This window comes from Ooceraea biroi, chromosome 5 (assembly GCF_003672135.1).
Source record: "Ooceraea biroi isolate clonal line C1 chromosome 5, Obir_v5.4, whole genome shotgun sequence".
Classification (NCBI taxonomy): domain Eukaryota; kingdom Metazoa; phylum Arthropoda; class Insecta; order Hymenoptera; family Formicidae; genus Ooceraea; species Ooceraea biroi.
This window is the reverse complement of record NC_039510.1, coordinates 4826878-4846464: the sequence shown is the minus strand read 5'-3', so window position 1 is coordinate 4846464 and position 19587 is coordinate 4826878. Positions and strand designations below refer to the sequence as shown.

At 44.6% G+C, this 19587-nt stretch overlaps 1 protein-coding gene and 1 long non-coding RNA gene across 4 annotated transcripts in view; one reads left to right on the top strand and one right to left on the bottom strand.

Moving 5' to 3' along the window:
* Window positions 1–19587, top strand: part of LOC105287608 — a 43685-nt gene that overhangs the window by 18121 nt on the left and 5977 nt on the right. The window contains exons 5-7 of one of the 3 annotated variants that reach the window (XM_011353237.3): window positions 11873–12075; window positions 16193–16284; window positions 19198–19390. In XM_011353237.3, coding sequence (XP_011351539.2) covers window positions 11873–12075; window positions 16193–16284; window positions 19198–19390 — 488 coding nt within the window. Of the gene's footprint in view, window positions 1–11872; window positions 12076–16171; window positions 16285–19197; window positions 19578–19587 lie in introns of those variants that run through there. The other 2 variants (XM_011353236.3, XM_026969972.1) reach the window with 2 other exon arrangements.
* LOC105287607 lies at window positions 16346–19189 on the bottom strand. The gene is made up of 2 exons (XR_895484.2): window positions 18932–19189; window positions 16346–18847 (listed from the first exon to the last, which is right to left on the bottom strand). It is a non-coding gene; the product is annotated as an uncharacterized LOC105287607 (long non-coding RNA).

The following is a 19587-nucleotide window of genomic DNA, read 5'->3' as shown; positions in this document are numbered from 1 at the left end:
TCCATCCCGCGCTTGTTTCTGAAGCGATATGGCACTCAACAAATTGATGTTGACGATCCTGCTTTCCGCTTCCGACGCGAAACGCTCGGGTTGAAGTCTTGAGGTATCGTTAACTCCTCCGTGTCTAATCCCTGCTCGAACGTACGCGACTCTGGAGAACATTTATTTCGCTTTGCATTAATGAGTGTGATCATTTTCTCACTGCGTACGCGCACATATATAACATTATAAATTATTATTTCGAGAATCTATTTCACGGTTGTTTGCGCTGTGATAATGGCAAGATTTCGGTTTACCTGATGCATGCTTGTATCAACACCCACCGGCCAAACGTTAATTACAATTTGCGCAATTAAAACCAAACAAGGGGATGGAGAGAGAGATAGAGAGAAGAGGGTCAACGAACAAACGCGGCGATGCTGAAGTCCTGAAAGTTTTATTACACAAAGATAAATAGCCAGCGAGGCCACGCACACGTCTTGACACGATACAGGGCGATCCACATGTTCGAGAGGCTGAACGGCGATCGTCGGTCAGGAAAAATTGTCGGGGACAGGGAAGAAAAAAGGCAGGGGCGAGCCGCTATTTGGCGGTGTACCACAGCTCGATTGGAGGCGAGCCAGAGGCTGCCGAGAGAGCGTTCCTTCGCGCGCACGTTTTCAATTTCTTCCACGCCATCCGTCTCCTCTGACTCGTCGTATTTCTTCTGGTCGCATAGCTGCGGCCGCGTGCATGCGGCTGACAGCTCGTTATTTCGGTGTAACCCTGACGAGCGAGATGCTTTGACCAGTGGACCCGAGACCGCTCGATCGTCGACATCCTCGGGGAGGTCGTATCTGACGAGTCGCCGGGATTCCATCGCCCAGCCGGATCTGAGGCTTCTTCTAGGTTCAAACTTTCAGACGATCCGCTGCCATTTCTGGCTTACGAGTGGTTTCCCTCCCGAGCAGGTGGATGATCCAGTCGTCGGGATGCGAGTCGCGATGCGACTTCCTGAGCGAATCCTGGACACACGACACACAAAGAACCCAGTCGAGCTGAATCCCGCCGCGTCCTCAGCCCCTTCCCACGTGGTGTCTTTCTCCTCTTGGAGGTATTTGCGTTGTTCTAATCGCGCTAGTCGCTGTACTCGACCGTCTCCTCGTACTCCGTTGACTGCTGGGATCTAGTGGACGAGGAGGTGACGGATTTAACCGAGGTCGACGACTCTATGACTGACTTTGTCTGTACGCTCTGCACGGCCTTGCTCGTCGAGACGGATTTCGTCGCTGACGTTACGTTCATCGATTGCTCCACGAGGCTGTTATTTGAGTCGTTCACTGAAACAACATCGAGCACAGTATTAATATTATATTAACACGAGTACGCGCGGTTCCTATGATTTTTCTATTGATCGAATTTCCGTGATTCTCGCGAGTGATCCAGCATCGAAGAGAGTGATACGTAATTCCGCGTATTATAACCGGCAGATCGCAATTCACGCGTGATTAGTTAATCCTGATTGAAGCTAATAATTGATATTACCTATATGAAAACGGGAGCGGGATATGTAGCACGCTTACTGTAAATATCAATTAATAATGAGAATTGCAGAAAACAATATGAATGCAGGATTAACGTGCGTACCGGATGGGCGACTAATAAATCTGTGGATAATTGCTGTATTATAAACGACCGTAAATAATCAATGAATAGTTAATGAGTAGTTGCGCGAGCGATGCGATGCGCAATGTTTTAACAAAGTTCGCAACGGGCAACTAATTAGACCGAATAAAATAGATAATATCGCCACGGCGGTACGTATATATTTGGCAGTCAAAGAGAATCACGTCGCTATTCGAGATCCCCTCATCTCCATGCACAAGCTTGAAACTGCGCGTCGCGTTGAATGCCAATCGAACAAAGTGCCCGTGCAATGCGACTTGTCGATCGACACTTGCTGTAATCTCGGTCCATGAAAGTTTCGTTATTCGTAAGCAAATGCGCGAGAGAACTAGCGGATACTTCGAAGCAATTGCGAACCGGTCGAATGATAATCGGAACCGCGCAGCTTCCGCAAGGTGGTCCGGAAAATCGCGGGATTCCAGACGAAAATCCAGCGAGCCACAGCGGCGAGAATCCAGAGAGCTTACCTTTGGCGACTTCCATGACGGTGTTTCCTTCTTTCGATGTAGTTCCTGAGCGGATTTGCGATTTGTGAGAGAAATGTGACGCGAGGCAGCCGGGATCGAACTCACGAATGAAGCGGGAACGTCGGAGCTTCGGGTTATTCTAAACCGCCGGCACGTCGGCGGAGAGGGAAAGGTACGCGATCACGTGGCGGCGGATGAACGCGCGGTGAGAGGAAAATGGATGAAAAACCCCGCGATGTGGAATATTCGTGGAATCCCGGTCGACGGTGCAGTGCGGTGGCTGCATAGCTGAGTCAATGCTCTTCGTTTTGCGTGATGAGAGGGTGGCGGCCGCCGACAAACCCGACAGCAGGTCGGAAATAATACTAAAAGATACGAAGCTCGATGATGCTGTGAAACGCGCGATAATGTGTGATAACAACGTCAGCATCGAAGGAAAACAGGCGCAGCCTGGTCCAATCTCCATCGCATCACTTATTGTTTTATATTGTTGACGCGAAATAATTGCTACTTTATACTGTTTGTATGATTCATACGTTACCGTATATTTTTTAAAATAAATGTTGTCTCTTCAACAATTTCGTTGCGTTGTGTGCCACGCATTTCTGCATCCTCTCTGTTGACATTTTAAATGCATGATGTACACGCAATGTGTGCGTTACCGCGAAGAGAATACGAGACAGCTGTCTGTTGCGGTTATTCGAAGACCTGTGAGATACGCTAATGTGCGCGCAGCTTTACTTGTTCTCCATACTCTTTTACACCAGGCCGTTCACCCTGATCAACGTTCATTCGAGCATATCCCGTGAAATATGCAATCCTACATCTCTTGCCGACGCTGGATTCTCTATTGTAACTTTCACTTTTCATGCTTTACCGTGGCTGGAAAAATGAATAAATAAAGGGCCTTTTCCGGAGAAAAGTTCTAAATACTAGTTTGGTGCAAATAAGTTCCATAAAATGGAAATAACAGGATATTAGGTTATAAACTAAATAATTCAGGTTACGTCTAAAATACAACTCTGTAGCGATGTTCTGAAGAATTTTATTGTTTGTTTTTCAAAGATTGCTTATTTCGCTATAAAATTAATATGTAACAAGCTAGCTACTTAGCAGTTGTGCTGCTATAAGTACGTATTTAGTTTGATTAGCTATCTAGATGCGACCCGGATTATTTAGCTAATGACCTAATAAATAATGATCTAATAAACAAAGTGCACAATAAATTTCAACTCGCGAACAGCGACGAAATATTTTCAAGATTGTCGAGCAAATACATTCGCAAATTTGTCAGAGGAATATTTGAAAACGGTATCGCGGCGACACTTTTACGAGAACGAATAGCGTGTCGTGATAGCGTGGCGCAAGTAACATTTCACGTGTCGCAAGGAAAAGTGGACAGCGATGTATCATTGCAGTAATGTTCAATTTGCGCCGGAGCATCGTTGGGAAGAACGTCGGCGAAGCTTGGTATTCCTAAATTCGGCCATTCAGTCCCGCATTTCGGCGCCAACAAACCTCGGTCTATTTTCGTACGGCCCAGGATTTGCTTGCTCTCCCGTAAAATCGTCGATACAGTAACTCCATCCTGTAGTAGCTGTTAGGAGTCACCATATTGTTGCTGATACATCGTGGAGAAGATATTTGATATCTCGTGTAGCAGCGACGAATAAATGAGGATCATGGAAAGGATACGCGTGTCCCATAATGAAGGAACCCTCACAGGAGAGATTGGCCGGGCTCTTATAAAAAGCTGACATTGAAGGGAATCGAAATTACGGCCAATTTCGACGTGGAATATTACGCAAAAGACCGCGCGTATGTTCTCTCTCCGCGAGACTTACTAGTTGCGTATAAAGCATTACCTCGACGAAATCATGTTTTAAGAGAAGAATTATTTCGCACTCGGTAATCGCGATTCTTTTCTGCCGACGTGATTGACATACTCCGCGTTTATATCATGAATTCAAATCTTATACGCGTTATTTAGCGATGTAGAAAAAGAATTTTCAAGTTACACAGCTCATTAATTTATGCTAAAAACGTGTGGAAGTTGTTTCGAACAAATTTCCATTGAGTTTTCCCTTCCTCGATCTCAGCGGAGAATGCAACGCATTCGTAATAAAGCGCGCGTCGTATTTACTCAAGTATATTTCACATGGGCTTCATTGATCACTTCGAGAATCACTTCGATAAACGAGTGCGCACTTGCAGCGGTGCGTTGTTATACTTCTCGCTGAGAGGAAAGCTCGCTGTTCCATTGAATAATGGTGAAAAGTTACGGCGTCGCCGGTCGCGGTAGAATGGAAGCCAAACCGCGTTAAACGACCATTACTGCGGCAAATCCATGCGAGAATTAAACCGTGCCCGGGGAATCCGTGGATCTAACGGTTTTGCGGCCGCCGGTTGGTACATTCACACGGTGATGATGTCGGGACTCGTTTAAAATTTAATGGCACGCGATTGTGTTGCGTAGCTTTGAACCACGCTAGACAGTTTCCAAGAGATCATATGCCGATGAGACCGCGACAAGTGTATTATGTTTGCTTTTCTAAAAATTACACGGGGAAGATACTCGCATTGCGTATTTCGGCGGACCTGTGAACACCCTGGATATAAAATTGGTTCCAAGTTTTCTCAGCGCTGAACGAGAGTTCATCCGAGAAAGTTCGCCTTTACGAACGGCGCATTATTGCGTCTCGAGGAAAAGCGCCAAGTTTAGAGTTCCTTCGACGGACGGTTTTCCATTTTTTCTCTCTTTTTTTTTCCTAACGCGCAATGAGATTATGATAAATTCGGGTTGTGCGGTGCCGCGTTGAGCTATTTTCCATTTCGAGGTGAATTTGATTTCGAGCGGGCGCAGCGTAATTTTCTATATTATTTCAGGGAGCCGCTTTTCCGCAGGCAATTGAATTCTTCTCGCTCGTCGTTTGCGCGTATTTAGTCTCTTCGACCGAGGAGAGATTCATGTTGCACGTTTGCGGTCTTCTCAATGTGGAAAATCATCAATCGGTAATTCAATAGCCGCATCCGGCGTTTAGTTGCGCGGAAAATTTCCCTGCATAACATTTCCTCCGTTAAAAAAAATTAATAAAATTAATGTTACGCGGCGCTTCTCGTCTCGAATTAATTGTCATGAAAATTTCGACGAGCTCCGAGGCGATTTCCCGGGAAATCTCAGTCATCATCCATTTAAAACTCCAAACATCATCGATTCGACATCTCTTCTTCGCTTCCGTGAAGCGATGAATGACTCAACCGTGACGCGCTACTCGCTAATCTTTTCGGCACGTTTCATGATGGCTTGGCATCGATGACTCAGACTGGTCCCGGGATCTCTGACAGAATCTCGTGTCGTGGATTTCGTCCAAAACGATGCTACGACGCAGACAGTGGATTCCAACGCCGGCTACGTTTTGGCCGGCAACGCCGAGGAATGTAATTACTCAAGGCATTATTTTGATGCGCGTACGTCCAACCGCGAATTCCCGCCCGCGCGGATCCGCTCAGGCTGACATCGTGACGTGATGAACTGCTGGATTTATCCCGGTGCGCTATCTTAGTACCCGAAGGCAGCGAAGGGATATTTATTTGCGGCGCAAAAAATGTAATTAATGCCGAGAACGCGCTGTATAAACAGTTATGCTGTGTAAACTGCCAGTTCATAAATTCTCGGAATTTTTCTTGAAGGCAGAAAAACCGGAAGTATAATTTTTCTCGGGACATCTGCGTGTAAAATTTCATCCGAGTGTAAAATTACACTCGGAACTAAATTACTTTCGAGAATTCTTACATTGATCGTAGAACTTTGTTAATTTCGATGACTTGCATGTTGCATCTTTATTATTGCATTCTACACGAGACCAGCTCGCGGAAATAATTTTACGCGCGACTTCTTCGTTGCACCATGAGAATTACTGTGTAATTGTCACGTACACTTCGTCCGGTATCACCCACAAACCTCTCGGTCCTCCATGCGAGTGTCGAGCTAAGTGGCGAGCCACAGCTTCGCTGGCGCGTTTCTCAAAATAGTCGCGACTTTGTTGGTGCTCGTTGTAAGCTCGGTTTTATTGCACCGGTCGGCTTCTGTCCGTTTTACGAGCGAGATGTAAGCCGAAAGGGAAATATTTTTAAACTCAGAAAGTGTTAAAAGGCGCGCATCCATTGTGATCGCTTCCACGAAAAGATCTTCCGGCGTTCGATCATTTATCACTGATTTCCCTTTCACGCTGGACTCGTCGTCCATCAATCGTCTTTCCCTCACGCGAACGTGACAGCCTATATTTTTTAAACTTTTATTCGTCATACGTAACTTTTCGATTTGTTGCAGAATATATCTCATTCAATATTTCTTAATCCTTCGACGCGGACAGGACTTATTTATTCTTAATCACACAACGACGAAATGTAGAGTTTAAGATTTAATTTGAAAGAAAGAAAAAGAGAGAAACTTGCTGAGAGACGTGGTTGTTCTCGTCTCGCTTAATATACCGCGCAGATTTTCCGTTCTTGTCGATGGACGCCTCTTCAAATAGACAGGATAAATATTTGTGCTTGTTTTCTCCTTTTCCTTCTCTCTTTCTCTCGCTATCTATTTTTCGCTCTTCCTCCACCTCTTCTCGTCGACATGCCCGTGCACACATAGGCACGTGTACGCCGCCACACGTGCCAAGCATAACCGCTGTCACGGCGAATTGTTCCCGGCTGAAATATACGCGGTTACGCCCGGCCAGAAAACTCTTAATGCAAGCCAAAATGCATGGGGTCAGAGTGCACGCGAATGCGCATCGAGGCGAAGGCAAAGTCGTTAATTGGGGCCATAATTAATCTGCCGAGAGGTCTCTGCGACCTCCGCGAGAAGCTGCGCTTACATCTTCCGAGGCTGCGGAAATGGTCACCGATAACAGAGACCGATCTTGCTTTAAGAGCGCATCGAACAGATCCTTTTACGTTATTAATTATATCTCACGTTGATGATGTATAACATTTTCCCTTTCACGGAGGTTTGCCATTGCGCGTCCATCTCGCCGGCTCTCTGGGCGGAAAGGGAACTGATAATGTCGCGCGAAACAACGGTGAGCAGCAATTTTTCCTGGCGCTAGCGAGTATTAACGATAGCGTATCAAAGAACTTAATCCGACACCTGTAGAGAGCGCAATTAATTTGCAATCCGAGCGCAGCGAACACTGTCGCTTTATGATGGGATTCACAAAGGTGCGCATTTTCTTTTTTCTGTTCTCTCCGCCGCGGAAAAGTGGAAGGATCGGCGAATAATGTTGTTCCCGCCGCGTTTCCGGCCTGATCGCCTCCGATCGCCGCTCCGCGGACGTTTTCCGACGATTTTTCGTTAATTCATCATAGCGATGAACTCGCGTGTTTATAGACGCGCGTCGGCCGGAACAGGCCAGATTCGTTCGATGGAACAACAGATGAAAGGTTCCGGCGTTTGATATTTTGCGAGATTTCCCGTTTCCTTTTTTTTTGTATGATCACTATATGCAGAAAAATCCATAGAAAAGGCAGTTTTTATGGTCGAGCAATTTTTTCGGCACAAGTCACTCGCGAAAGTTCAACTCACGCTTGCTTTTTGACGCGGAACGATCCATAACCGTCGCAGACCATGGGTCCTGATATTCCTGATACGAACCGTCGGTGACCCTCTCGGGTCACGGACGCTGGCGATCGTATGACCGATTCTCTCCTAGCCCAGGGGTTTCCCATAGTAATAGCCTTTTTGGGTCATACGGCCGTTACGGATCAGCGAGCTTTGCCGGGAAATGCGATGAAAGTTAGCCATCGCGCATCCCTTTATGTAGTTGCAGCATCGGGTTTTGCCACCAATTACGAATTACCACTTGAACGCTTCGTTTCTCGGGTCTGCATGATACCTGCGATCGCGTGAGCGTATCTCGCATCGAGATTATCTGAACCGACAAGAAGCCGCGCTTTAGGTTTACAATTCGCCTGGGAACTTAATCCTTCATCGTTTAGAGCGAAATTTTAGAGTCTTGAGCCTTCCGTAATGCCTCGTAGTTCGATTACGTCACACTAATATTAGTACATGGAAGTACGCGAGATAAAAGTAGTATTGAATCATTCCAGCCAAAATTGGAATTGGCATGCGTGTGCGTGCGTGTGCCGAGATAATAGCCGACAGCAGCGGTTATTTTGCAAACAAAAAAGTAAAAAAGAATATCACGTCGATCTATTTTATAAACAAAACGAACGCTCACTCAATGGCACGATCGTCCCTTTTAATTGAATTTCAAGGCCGATCGGCAGATTTTGGGGTGAATCATTTTCTGTTTTTCGCGTTGCACGATAGTAAATCCGGCGTTTCCATTTACTGGCTCCGTCCATGAAATAACCGATCCTTTTGTTTGGCTGGTCGCAACCGAAGAGACAATTCGCTATTGTGTAACGGACTAGTCATTTCTCACGGAGAAACGGATTCACCGAAATGAAGCACACGTGGGAAATCACGGGAGATTTTATTTCGCGATTCGTCCTCGCGTGCGTGATGAAATCGCGTTACTTCTGATTGTAGCGGGATTAAGAGTAAACACTCGTGTAATCCAGCCGTATCGATTATGAATGCAACCTTGTTGCCGCGAGTTCGTGTAGCAAAATAGGCATTGTGTGCAAAGCACTGCTTCATTTGGAGCCTCAAGCGAGCACGCTTTCAAGCGTTGTTTCCGAATTTCCGAGGTTTCCACTTCCGCACGTGAAACGTAGCTAATTAAGCACAGCAAATATAAATAAATTATGAAGAACACAATATATGTGCTTTCGATATCACCGCGTGACGTTGACATTTGCAATTTCACAACAGGTTCGTCTTCTTTAATATTTCGCTATTTTTTGTACGTTTCAGTTAATTGTAGCATAGCAAAACGTATCTCCGGACAAATGTTCGATCCTTCTGCCTCATTTCTCGTGTTTGTGGCGAGGGGAGCGCGGGGATATTAATGCACTTGGCGGTCTTAAAATTTAATTGCGGGAGACCGTTGATGTCGCAGCTGTGGCAAACGATCGCGCGTCGACGTGAGGCTTGATCGAGGGTTTCTTCGAGTGCGAACGGTCCCGCACCCTCGTGCTATTAGGAATTCCGGAGAGTTCTTTAGCCAGGGTCGGGCCATGACCTTTCACGTTGATGCCGTGATGGGGATACATCGATGTGAAACCGTCGGGAAGAATCGTTATTTGTGCGAAGTAACGTTGTGAAGCTTCAATCCAGCGTGAATTCGTTTAACGAGCCATTGAAGTTGCATATCGTGCTTCGATGAATTCGCGAGGCGTTTTATTGAACCAAGTGGTGCGTATTCCATTTCTATTCCAAGAAAATGGTGAATTGAAGATCAATATTATCGTCTTGAAATTATAATACAAAGAAATAAATTTCGTTCCTTTTCTTTCTCTTCCCGGGTTTCAGTAGTAATTTCCGGTGAATTTTGTGATTTCTGAGAATAATACACACACGTACACATACTCACACGTACGTAGGTACCTGCTATTAGGTGTACGTCAAAAGGAAGCTGTCGGCTATACCTCCGGACGTTGTCAGGATATTGGGAAAGGCATCGACGTGAATTTGCAAGGAAGAACGTTGTCTTCGTGCTCCACCGAAGCGAAAACGCTCAACTGTTTTTTGTTTAACGTCAATCTTCCCGCTAGCGAAATGGATTATTTCCCGACAAATCCGCGAGTTATCCAGCCTCGAAATGATTTTGCGACGAAAGTTCACGTTATTGCGATTTTGCGTTTCTTAACTTTATACAATTTGTCGTTGCGTTTGTACTACACTTATTATGGCACTATACTCCGTCCGCAGAAGCGTTGTAAATGTAGCGCGTTACTCGATCCCGCGAGCAAATCACTAAAGAGAATCACGACGAGAAAGAAAGAGAGCAAGAGAGAAGATGAAACGAGGGTGAAGTATTATGTTATATCCATTTGCCTGGAGTCGGCGAGACGAGAGAAAAGGGATGTGCCTTGTTAGCTTCCGAGGATGTCGCGGATACCTTCTGATCTGTCTGCGCGTAAATCGCGTAATTGGATATCGTCACGGCTAAAAAGTATGCTGTAAAAGCGGAAAATCTCTCGTCCAATCCGTTCCTTCCAATCCGTCGAAACTTCGCCCGACTCAATTCGCTCGTCTCTCTGTTGTGGCTGGAGAAAATGGAGCGTTCTCCTCTTCATCCTAGGTCCTTAGGTCTTTGGCAGACGTTGTCCTCATTTCGTGTCGATGGAATTCGGAAATCTGGACTTCAATAAGCGCATTGTTTCTCAGGGGAATTAGGATCCGGTTATCGCCGCTCGCGAGCGCGAGTGCGATCGCGGTAATTGAACTGCTGCGTTGCTCACGCCGCATTTTATGTATCACGCAGAAATGCAATAATTCGGAAGGTATGCATCCGATGGGAAGTAGATACAGTGTCGCAGTTACAAGACTCAATTTGGGCGCCGAGCGAGTGGCGGTTAATTAAGTAACTACTTGATATTCGAGTCCTCGGAAACTCGCTTTGCTCAAACACTGTACAACATTTTGGCAAACATTGTGTGTATGTGTATGTGCGTGTGCACGTGTAACGTAATACGTAAAACGATGGATTTTGCGGACGCGCTCCTCTCAGCGAACGGAGAAATCCTTATTCTCACTCTCACCAGAATTCAACAGAAAGAAGCAACAAAGAACATTTTCGGAGAGCTTCAATTGTACGATTTAACGATTCTTGTTAAGGTGCTATCGTCGAGGATTCTTTCTTTTCGATAAGGGATGTCCTTGCTTCTCTATTTCTGTGCTGTCGTTGGAGACGTGCACGCACGCACAATACCGTCGAAAATAATTCCATGTCGAGACCTCCTCGTCAGCCCTGGTTTTATTTCCGCATCTTTGTCCGACGTTGAACGCAATGATAAGCTCGCCCGCACGCAGCGAGATACACGTGCGCGCAGCTTTAACGAGCAAAAGCGACTCGCCGATAAACTGTATCCATGCCGTTCTTTTCATTCTTTCCTATGCAGAGCGAGTACGCTGATCAATAATGACGATCGCGACTCGATAAATCGCGTGCAAATGACAATAATCGATGAGAAATTAAAAACAAGAAATTTATGACATTTTTACCGAAATACCGCATTATTGCATTTAGAAAATTTCCATCTAATTTGCACAAAAAATCGTTACAACTTACTGTATCAGCGTCAAGCAGCAATGATAGCTATATATCGTATCGCCGACTGTTCGCTTGCGGACTGCTCGGTATCACGGGTGACATCAGTAATCCGCAAACTTATCGAAGTTGAGCTGGCTCAGCTTGTCGGCCATTAGGGGAAACGAAATCCGGTGGATTGATATTGTACGCGGCTGGCCAGTTGAAACGCGATAATTATTACAGCACGTCAAAGCCCTCGCCGGCTCGCTCCGAGCTCGAGCGTAGTGTTCGCGCAACGATATTACGCGCGCAATCTACGTGCACAGATGTGCGCGCGGATGAGCGTATTTATTACCACTCGAGCTGACTGTATATCTATCGCGAAAATAAATGGTCGCATTGCGAAAGCAGTGCGTTGGATCGTAATGTTGGAACATTCTTTTCCGAGCGAATGAATATTAATCAAAAGATCTCTTTTATCCGATTGATTTTCATCCCATCGTTCAATTCTCATATTTCTGGCGCTCGCGATTCATTTGCGTCACGTGGCGAAATTCTCAATATTTCCTCCCGCTGTATCTGCAGAAACAGCAACGTGTCGGGCGAGAGATCGCCATTTGACGGTTCCTGCTGCAGCGGGCAGGACGTCAGCAGCCCCGAGAGCGAGGTCGAAGAAAGCATCTCCAAGTACAGAGTCGTCCTGCTGGGCGATTCCGGCGTGGGAAAGACAGCCCTGGTCTCGCAGTTCATGACGAGCGAGTACATAAACACGTACGACGCCAGTCTAGGTAAGTTTGTGCACCCTCGCACGACACGACAATGCCGCGCGCGCGCAGGGGGCTTGGCAATCCCTTCGGCACAAAGTGCACGCCAGCTCGGGATTATTTTCCAGTAAAAGGATTGATTGTCCCGCAACTTCCAGATGCGCGATTCCACATATCCGGTGTGTCCTGAAAGTACGTGCTTCGGAGCAATTCGGTGTGCGGTTATCCCTCGCCTCCAGTGTTTTCTCTTTGTCGAAATCTCTCAACGCGTTCAGCCTCCAGCTTGCAATTTTTGCTTTTAATTTGTTCCCCCGATGCAGATATAGCGGGAAATATTTGGGACATTTCGCGGATTCCATCTACCGAAGATCGGCGTGAGGTTTTTCAGTTTTTCCGGTTATACCTCGCAGAAAGACAGTGTAGATGTCGAGTTTCTCGCTGATTCGCTTTCACGCGCTTTATACGCTTCCACCGTTAATTAACTTTCCCTGAATTAATTAATTAATTAGTTAATTTGAAAACTCCAGCATGCGCTCTTCCTCAAAGACAGATGGACACGCTCGCACGACCGCGATCGCGGGTTTACGCGGCCCTCCGCCCACTTCTCTCCCTCCGAGAGCGCTTCCTGAAAGGAAAGGCGGTTAATAATAAAGCGGAATGGGAAAAAACCCACTTTGTTCGTTTTTCGCAGTTTTTGCAGCCGTAGTAGCGCTTTGAAACGCGGCGAGTACGTACACCCGTGTCTGCCATGAAGAGGCCAATTCCTCTCTCCCCCGAGCAATCCCTGTGCAATAGTGACCGCGGTACGTTGCAAACGTTCTCGAACCGCGGATTTTGCAGGTGCATAACGCCGAGTTGTATATTCGCTCCTTTTTATGCAGCCGCACATGTACGAGGTACACGACGAGGAGTCTGCTTGTCACGTGAGAGAGCCTTCTTTCGCTCCACAAACTGGGGTGCGTTATTCAAGAGCTCCACACGTCATGTAGATCACGCTCGCCTGTGCTCGGATGGATTTATTTATTTATATATTTGTCGCTGCACTCGTATGTCTGTCGCCTCGTATTTCCAATCACTCGGCAAGGAATTCCCTCAAAAGAATTTCGAGAGTTTCTTGAATCTTTAATTTGTGTAGTGACTAAGCTCCACGGATTTACGGTCTTTTTAATACACTACTGTGCCGAGGTTTCTAATTTAATTTTTACACTAATTAGCTTAACGGAATCTTGTAGTTTTACTAGTTTTTAGTAGTCTAGTATTTAATACATGTGTAAGAAATGTTAACTTTGTTCCGACTTGTACTTGTAAGAGAACTCTCGCTGGGAGTTGGATTAAACCTCGTTTCCTTCGCAATTTCTCTCTCTCTCTCTACCGCTCTCTTTCTTTCTCTTACTCTTTCACATTAAATACTTTCACAAATGAAGAGCAAATTGATACGTCCTTGATTTATTTGGGCGCATTAATGTGCTCCCAGAGAAAATCTCCAAAATTTTGTCCATTGCAGTGTCATATTTTCGATTTGCCGTTAACTTTGGAAAAATTCCACGTTTGTACCGCGTTCGCCACTTCATTTGAAGCGAATCCTCTTTGTCAAATGCAGCTTACGTTCATCCCTCGTGGCTACGTTCACTTATCTCGTGTTCTCAGTACACTCCACATATTTTCTGTCATAAATAAATTCTATTCATTGTCGTCGGAACGAAGAAAAAACGCGTGCGCACGAGAGAGCGAGAAAGAAAAACAGGCAGTGATGGATTTTCTTATCCGAGGTAAGGAGAACATTAAAAAGAATGAACAAGATGAACAAGAAGAGAGCGTATCCATCGACGGGAAATTTGTCAGGCGCCCCGATGATGAACATCCCAATGAAACGGTTTTAATGCGCAAACAAATGCGGCATGCAGCGTTATAACGCTATCGCGTGCAGCTTCGTCTCGTTCACGCGCTTTCGTGTATCCAACAAAGTGAAAATCGATGCATCGGGGAATCCACTCTCACGTGAAGCTGCAGTGGCGGATTTTTTGTTTCCCCACGGCGTGGCGCGTTGTGCCGCTATCGCGGCGTCACAGAACACCAGCTTTTGGCATTTATTTATTTCCCTCACTCGTCCCGGTATCGCTCTATGTTATTTTTATCACTTCGCGATAGAAGTTTTTTGATTTATCCGTGGATTAAATTCGTACAAATAAAACAAGAACTTCAAGTCGAGAATTACCTTATAATTCATTCCGTGAATCTGCCACCTTCTTCTTTTTTCGATTTTTTTCAAATTCAATCGCGTAAATTCTGTGTAAAATGTAATTTTAATATATTTTAAACTTATCTCTCTCTCTCCTTCTCTCGTTCTTTCTCTCTGTTTCTCTCGCGCCCGCACACGGGCGCGAATAAAAATCTGTTATTTCACAGCGTATTTATCTTGAAACGTTGGCAATTTTACGCGGCGTTTTATTATTCCGCGAAGAATACATTTTTCCACAGCAAATATTGTACTTATATCGAACGTGCATACGTAAAATGTGCCGCGTCTGATCAACGAATGGCTTTTAAATTATTTATCAACATGGGCATGGCGTAGCCTCGAAAATTTCATGTGCGTCAATGTCATGCGATTAGCACGAGAATCCGGCACGCTGTCCGTATCACGTTATCCATAAAACCAGTTTGTTTGATCCGGATCCACAGCGGTGGAAAGCAATGAATGTGCATTCGTAAATGTAGCTCGTAGTACGGGATAGTTAATGGTGCATAAAGTTGCGCGCGACAAATTGCAGAGTTTGCTTAGTACATTAGCCGTGCCGAGTTAGTTTGGCCTTCCTCCTTGAAATGCGGTCCGCTTGTTTCAACTTATAATAAGTCTCCTCATGTTCCGTCTGCGATGTGTATTCGAACGTCTATGAGAGTAATCGTTTAACGCAGATGAATTTTATATCCAAGTCAAGATCACCTCGTACAATTTTACATATAAATTGGTATGGCTGATCCCTTTTTTAAATCCTTTCCCTAATCTCCTCTTTTAATTTTCTTTTCTTGATTTTAGAAGGAAATCTTGCATAAAGATTGAAGATCGAAGTTTTTATATTCAAATTTATTATTCAAATCTGTTTTCGTTACTTTATCTTCGTTGCTTTAGTTACACCTGCATATATTCATGTCGGAATATATCTCGCAAAAATTCTTGTTTTTTATTGTTATACATAATAAAGTGATCTCGTCATGCATAACGAATTGCGTTCATAAATTCATGACTGTTATGACATTTCTGTTGTATTGTGAACACAACTGCCACTTTTATTTTATTTCCTTCGGATTCGAGCATTAGAAGATCCTTATTGGAATAGTTCGTACTTGTTTCGATGCAATTTATCTCGAAAAACTATTTTTTTTTATATGATTGGCAAAACTCGCCAGCATTATGGGTAAAACGCGAAATAAAGTTCGAGTCTCAATGATTGATCTTAGCCAGGCGCAGCGACGCGACGTGTCTTTCTTCGAACTTGCGGGACATTTTCCGCGCAGAATTGATGCTACCGCGTTAAGACAAATGCATCCATTGTGTCACAGTCAGAAATAAGGGCAGACTTTTCAAAGTTTCATCTATCAGTTTTGCGGCGCGCGCGCGTTTCTGAAAGCGCAATCGCACATTTATTGGCGACTGAATGCGTTGGAACGTATCGTGTGAATCTCGTCTCGGAATCCTGAGCAGTGCTAAAAGCTCTCGATTGTTCGCTAGCGCATTCCCGATTTACCATTAAACAAAAGTGATGTCCGTTAAATGATTTAAAGACGATTAAATAACATCGATCGCACGGAAGCTGGCGTGTGCGGGATCTCGACGTTAATTACTGTTATTGACTCACGCAAAGCGCGTCTAATTGGCACGATGATATCAAATTAGCTTAACATTAACTGTGCATTTGCATCGCAAAACAAGCAGCAAATATACGTGTAACCACGCAATGAATAATAACGCCTCGACATTCGTATGCGATGGAAAATTGCAAACTCGACGTAAATGTAATTTCTTTTTATCCACTTGATATAAAGGATGAGCGAGAGAGAGAGGTGTGTTCATCGTATGAATGCTCACGCGTACGGCAATATTCAACAACATTCAGCAAAGACCTCCGCTTCTATGTTGTAGACGACGAGTTCGGCGAGAAGACCATTTCCATTTTGTTAGACGGCGTGGAATCGGAAATGGTCTTCATCGACCATCCGCATGTGGAAATGAGCGTAAGTATTCAATTACTCTCGGCGTACGAGCTCCAAATGGAAAAATACTACAAGACCAGAATTGTCGTTGTTATTCTTTATGTGAACGTTTTTTTTTTCTTAAATCTAGCTTTATCTTAAATCATCATTTCGCATTATTTTGTGTAAATGTTTGGATGATACGTATACTTTGAACGTTGCAGATCACTCACGATAAGCCCTTGCGCAAAATCAAATATGAGGCTTATGCGGGATCCTGTATTCGTTGATGCATGAATTTACCCAGCCTCGTTGGCAAGGCTTTTATATGATGCCCTATCTTTCGTAATCCACACCTACATATACATACATATACATACGTACACACGTACGTACAGATACACATAGGCAATTTTGGATGAACATTTGGTTGCCACACCGCATATTAAACTATCTGCAACCTTAATGGCTGACGGTGTTCTAAACTTCCTTTGTGCAACACAGAGTATCTCCAGCGAATCGATACGTTGTGCAGCTCGCCCAGTAACACATAAATTCGCTTATGAATACAAATGAACGAAGGGCCTGCGGTGACATTTAACGGTTTTTATCATGCAAATACTGATTGCGTCAAAGACGTCGCTCGATACAATTCTTCTCTCGCCAAAGGTGACCAATTTCGCTACATTTTTCTGCTATTTTGGTGGATTTTTCTTGTTGTATCGTTGTTCCCCAAACTATGATTCCATTATTAATTGCCGTCTTACAAGTGGAGAATGATACCAGAGGAATCAAGATGAGCCTGTCAATTATTCCGCTATTTCCGCCGTCCTTCCTCTTTCCTTTCTCCATTTTCGTTAATCTTCTTCATTTCATCGATTTTGCCAATTTCTGATCTTTTGCTAATCAAATGATGTATTTTATATAAAGCGACCAGTATAAAATTTCGACGTTGCCAAGCGTCTGTCCGCAATTGTATAATTATTAAGTAATCTTCCCTCGTAACTTTCCTCGAAATTCTGTCGTCTTCAGCGTGCTCCATTTGTATTTTTCCATCACGATGTAATTCCGAGATTATCCCTTTAAGCGAGCTCGATTTAGGTTTCGGTAGGCAATACCTTGCCGCGTCAGTAACCGTGCATCCCTCGGTGGGCAAGCGAAGGCTGTCGCGATTACATCGGTCGAAAGCCATCTTCCACCCCGACCGTGGCGGGGCTTCTTAATTATTGTTTGCGCGACAACGTAATTTGCCGGCCGGTAATTGCAACGGGACCAGGTATCACTGAAAGCGGTCACGGAGAAATCAAAGAACGGGATCTGAGGGCAAGGGGCGGCATTAATTTAATATATGCGACAACCGTGAGGGAGAGAGAGTCGGAGTTGCTCGGGGAAACACACGAGCGGGATTGCGAGAAATTTCGGGCGAAGGAAGCGCCCGGTAATTGCTTTGGGAGGGCGACTCCTTTTGGCGTTTGCTCGGCCTGTTGATGTCTTGCATAATTTCGACGCGGAATTAAAGACGAGGCTAATTCACGACATTACATATTTCGCTAGAAAGACGTAAAATGCTTTCTGAAGAATTTCATTTCCATTGCGTTATACGCGAGCTGCGACGGTTTTATGTCGATTGCTGGAAATTTCATAGGAAAAATCGTTGGCTATTTTGCTACTTTTCTTACATTGTATGAACGGGTATATTTCTGGGAGTTATTTATTATATAAGCACTCCGAATTGATGCTTGCTGGCAAATAGGATTAACGTCATCGTGAAGTTCGCGCTTGCGGAATTTTGAAATTCCTTCAAAGTAGTACTCTGACATTCAGGGTACATTAAATCGACTTCCTTGATCTGCATCACTCTCAGGATTTGTTCAGCTACTTGGCCGGGTTCGCTCAGCGTGCGATAATGCGAATTTCGTGTATCAGGCCGTAACAAGTCGACGAGCGTTGTAACTTTAATATCGCCGCTTCAAAGTTTACCGAGTTGCTTGTATTCGCACAATCTGTTGCTTCCTCGAGAAGGAGCACGATGTGGTTGTGGTAGGTAATCGTAATCGTATCGTAAATAGCGATGTCGAGCTTGTAGAAATGATTCTCGTAATTACTTAAAAGTCATAAAACGTTGTAAAAATTTGTAAATCATAATTGCAAACGCGCTTGAGTTTCAAATGAATTACTGCCGCATCTACGAACCGACGACGAACAGAGTTTAACGTAGCCGTAACAATCGCATTGCCATTAAAGTTACGCAAATTCTCAACAAAACATGGCTTCTACTTCGTCTGCTTGTCCACGTGCACTATCGCGGCTCGTCCCACTATATCTCGATTATGGAGTTTTGTTTGATCAGAAAGTTTTAACGCGGCCAGACCTCAGAGCTCGCACGTGCATTTTCCACGACCTTTTATTCCCCGTCCCGACGAAGAATCGTGCAAGATGAATATATTGTCAAAGTTATAATGCTGTTTGCCTCTCCCGCCTGTAATCGCAATCTCCCGGGTTGTTTCACACACATTGTGTCACGGATGATAGAGCTGACTGATAATTTATCGCGATGGACCACAGCCAGTGTTTGACCGCTTTGAACACTTTTCCACAGAGTGACCTAAAAAGAGCAACATCATGAAATATATATATATGTATATTTGATTTAATTGGTATGGTGTTCCTTACAAATATATATACATACATAAGAGGATTATAACATAAAGGTGGATGTGTAAGAGGGAAGCTTTCCTCTTCCGCTCCCACTCGGAACTCCAGGATTAGGACCCTTCTTGCTATATTTAGTGTACAACACCTGCCTAATATAATACCATACTCTCTTTTGTGTATGTGTGCTATATAATTATTTTCTGTGTACTTACTTTTGCAATAAATTCTTCTGGTTATGTGATTATCTCGTTGTGCGAGCGACATTAATGGAAATAAAGAGAATCTTCGGATACTCTCCAGGTTGAAAACTCCTTGTCGACGTACGAACCGCACGCCTGCATCGTGGTATACTCGATCATTTCACGTACCAGCTTTCAAGTGGCCGAGGAGACATTGAACTACCTATGGCAAGAACATTACACTCGAGAGCGGACGGTCATCGTCGTCGGCAACAAGTCCGATCTCGCCAGAAGCCGGACGATTTCCGCAAACGGTAATACACTGCGAATAAGAGACTGGTATACGTGGGTGATTTGTACTTGTGTTCTTTTTGCGCTCTTATCCTCTCGCGTTATTTTCTCGTTGCTGTAACCTCCAGTCTGGAAAATAAAAGAGCAAGAATTTAGTTTGTAGAAAATAACTTATTTGTACATGAAAGATTTCCGCGAAGAATTCACGATTATTATTTCT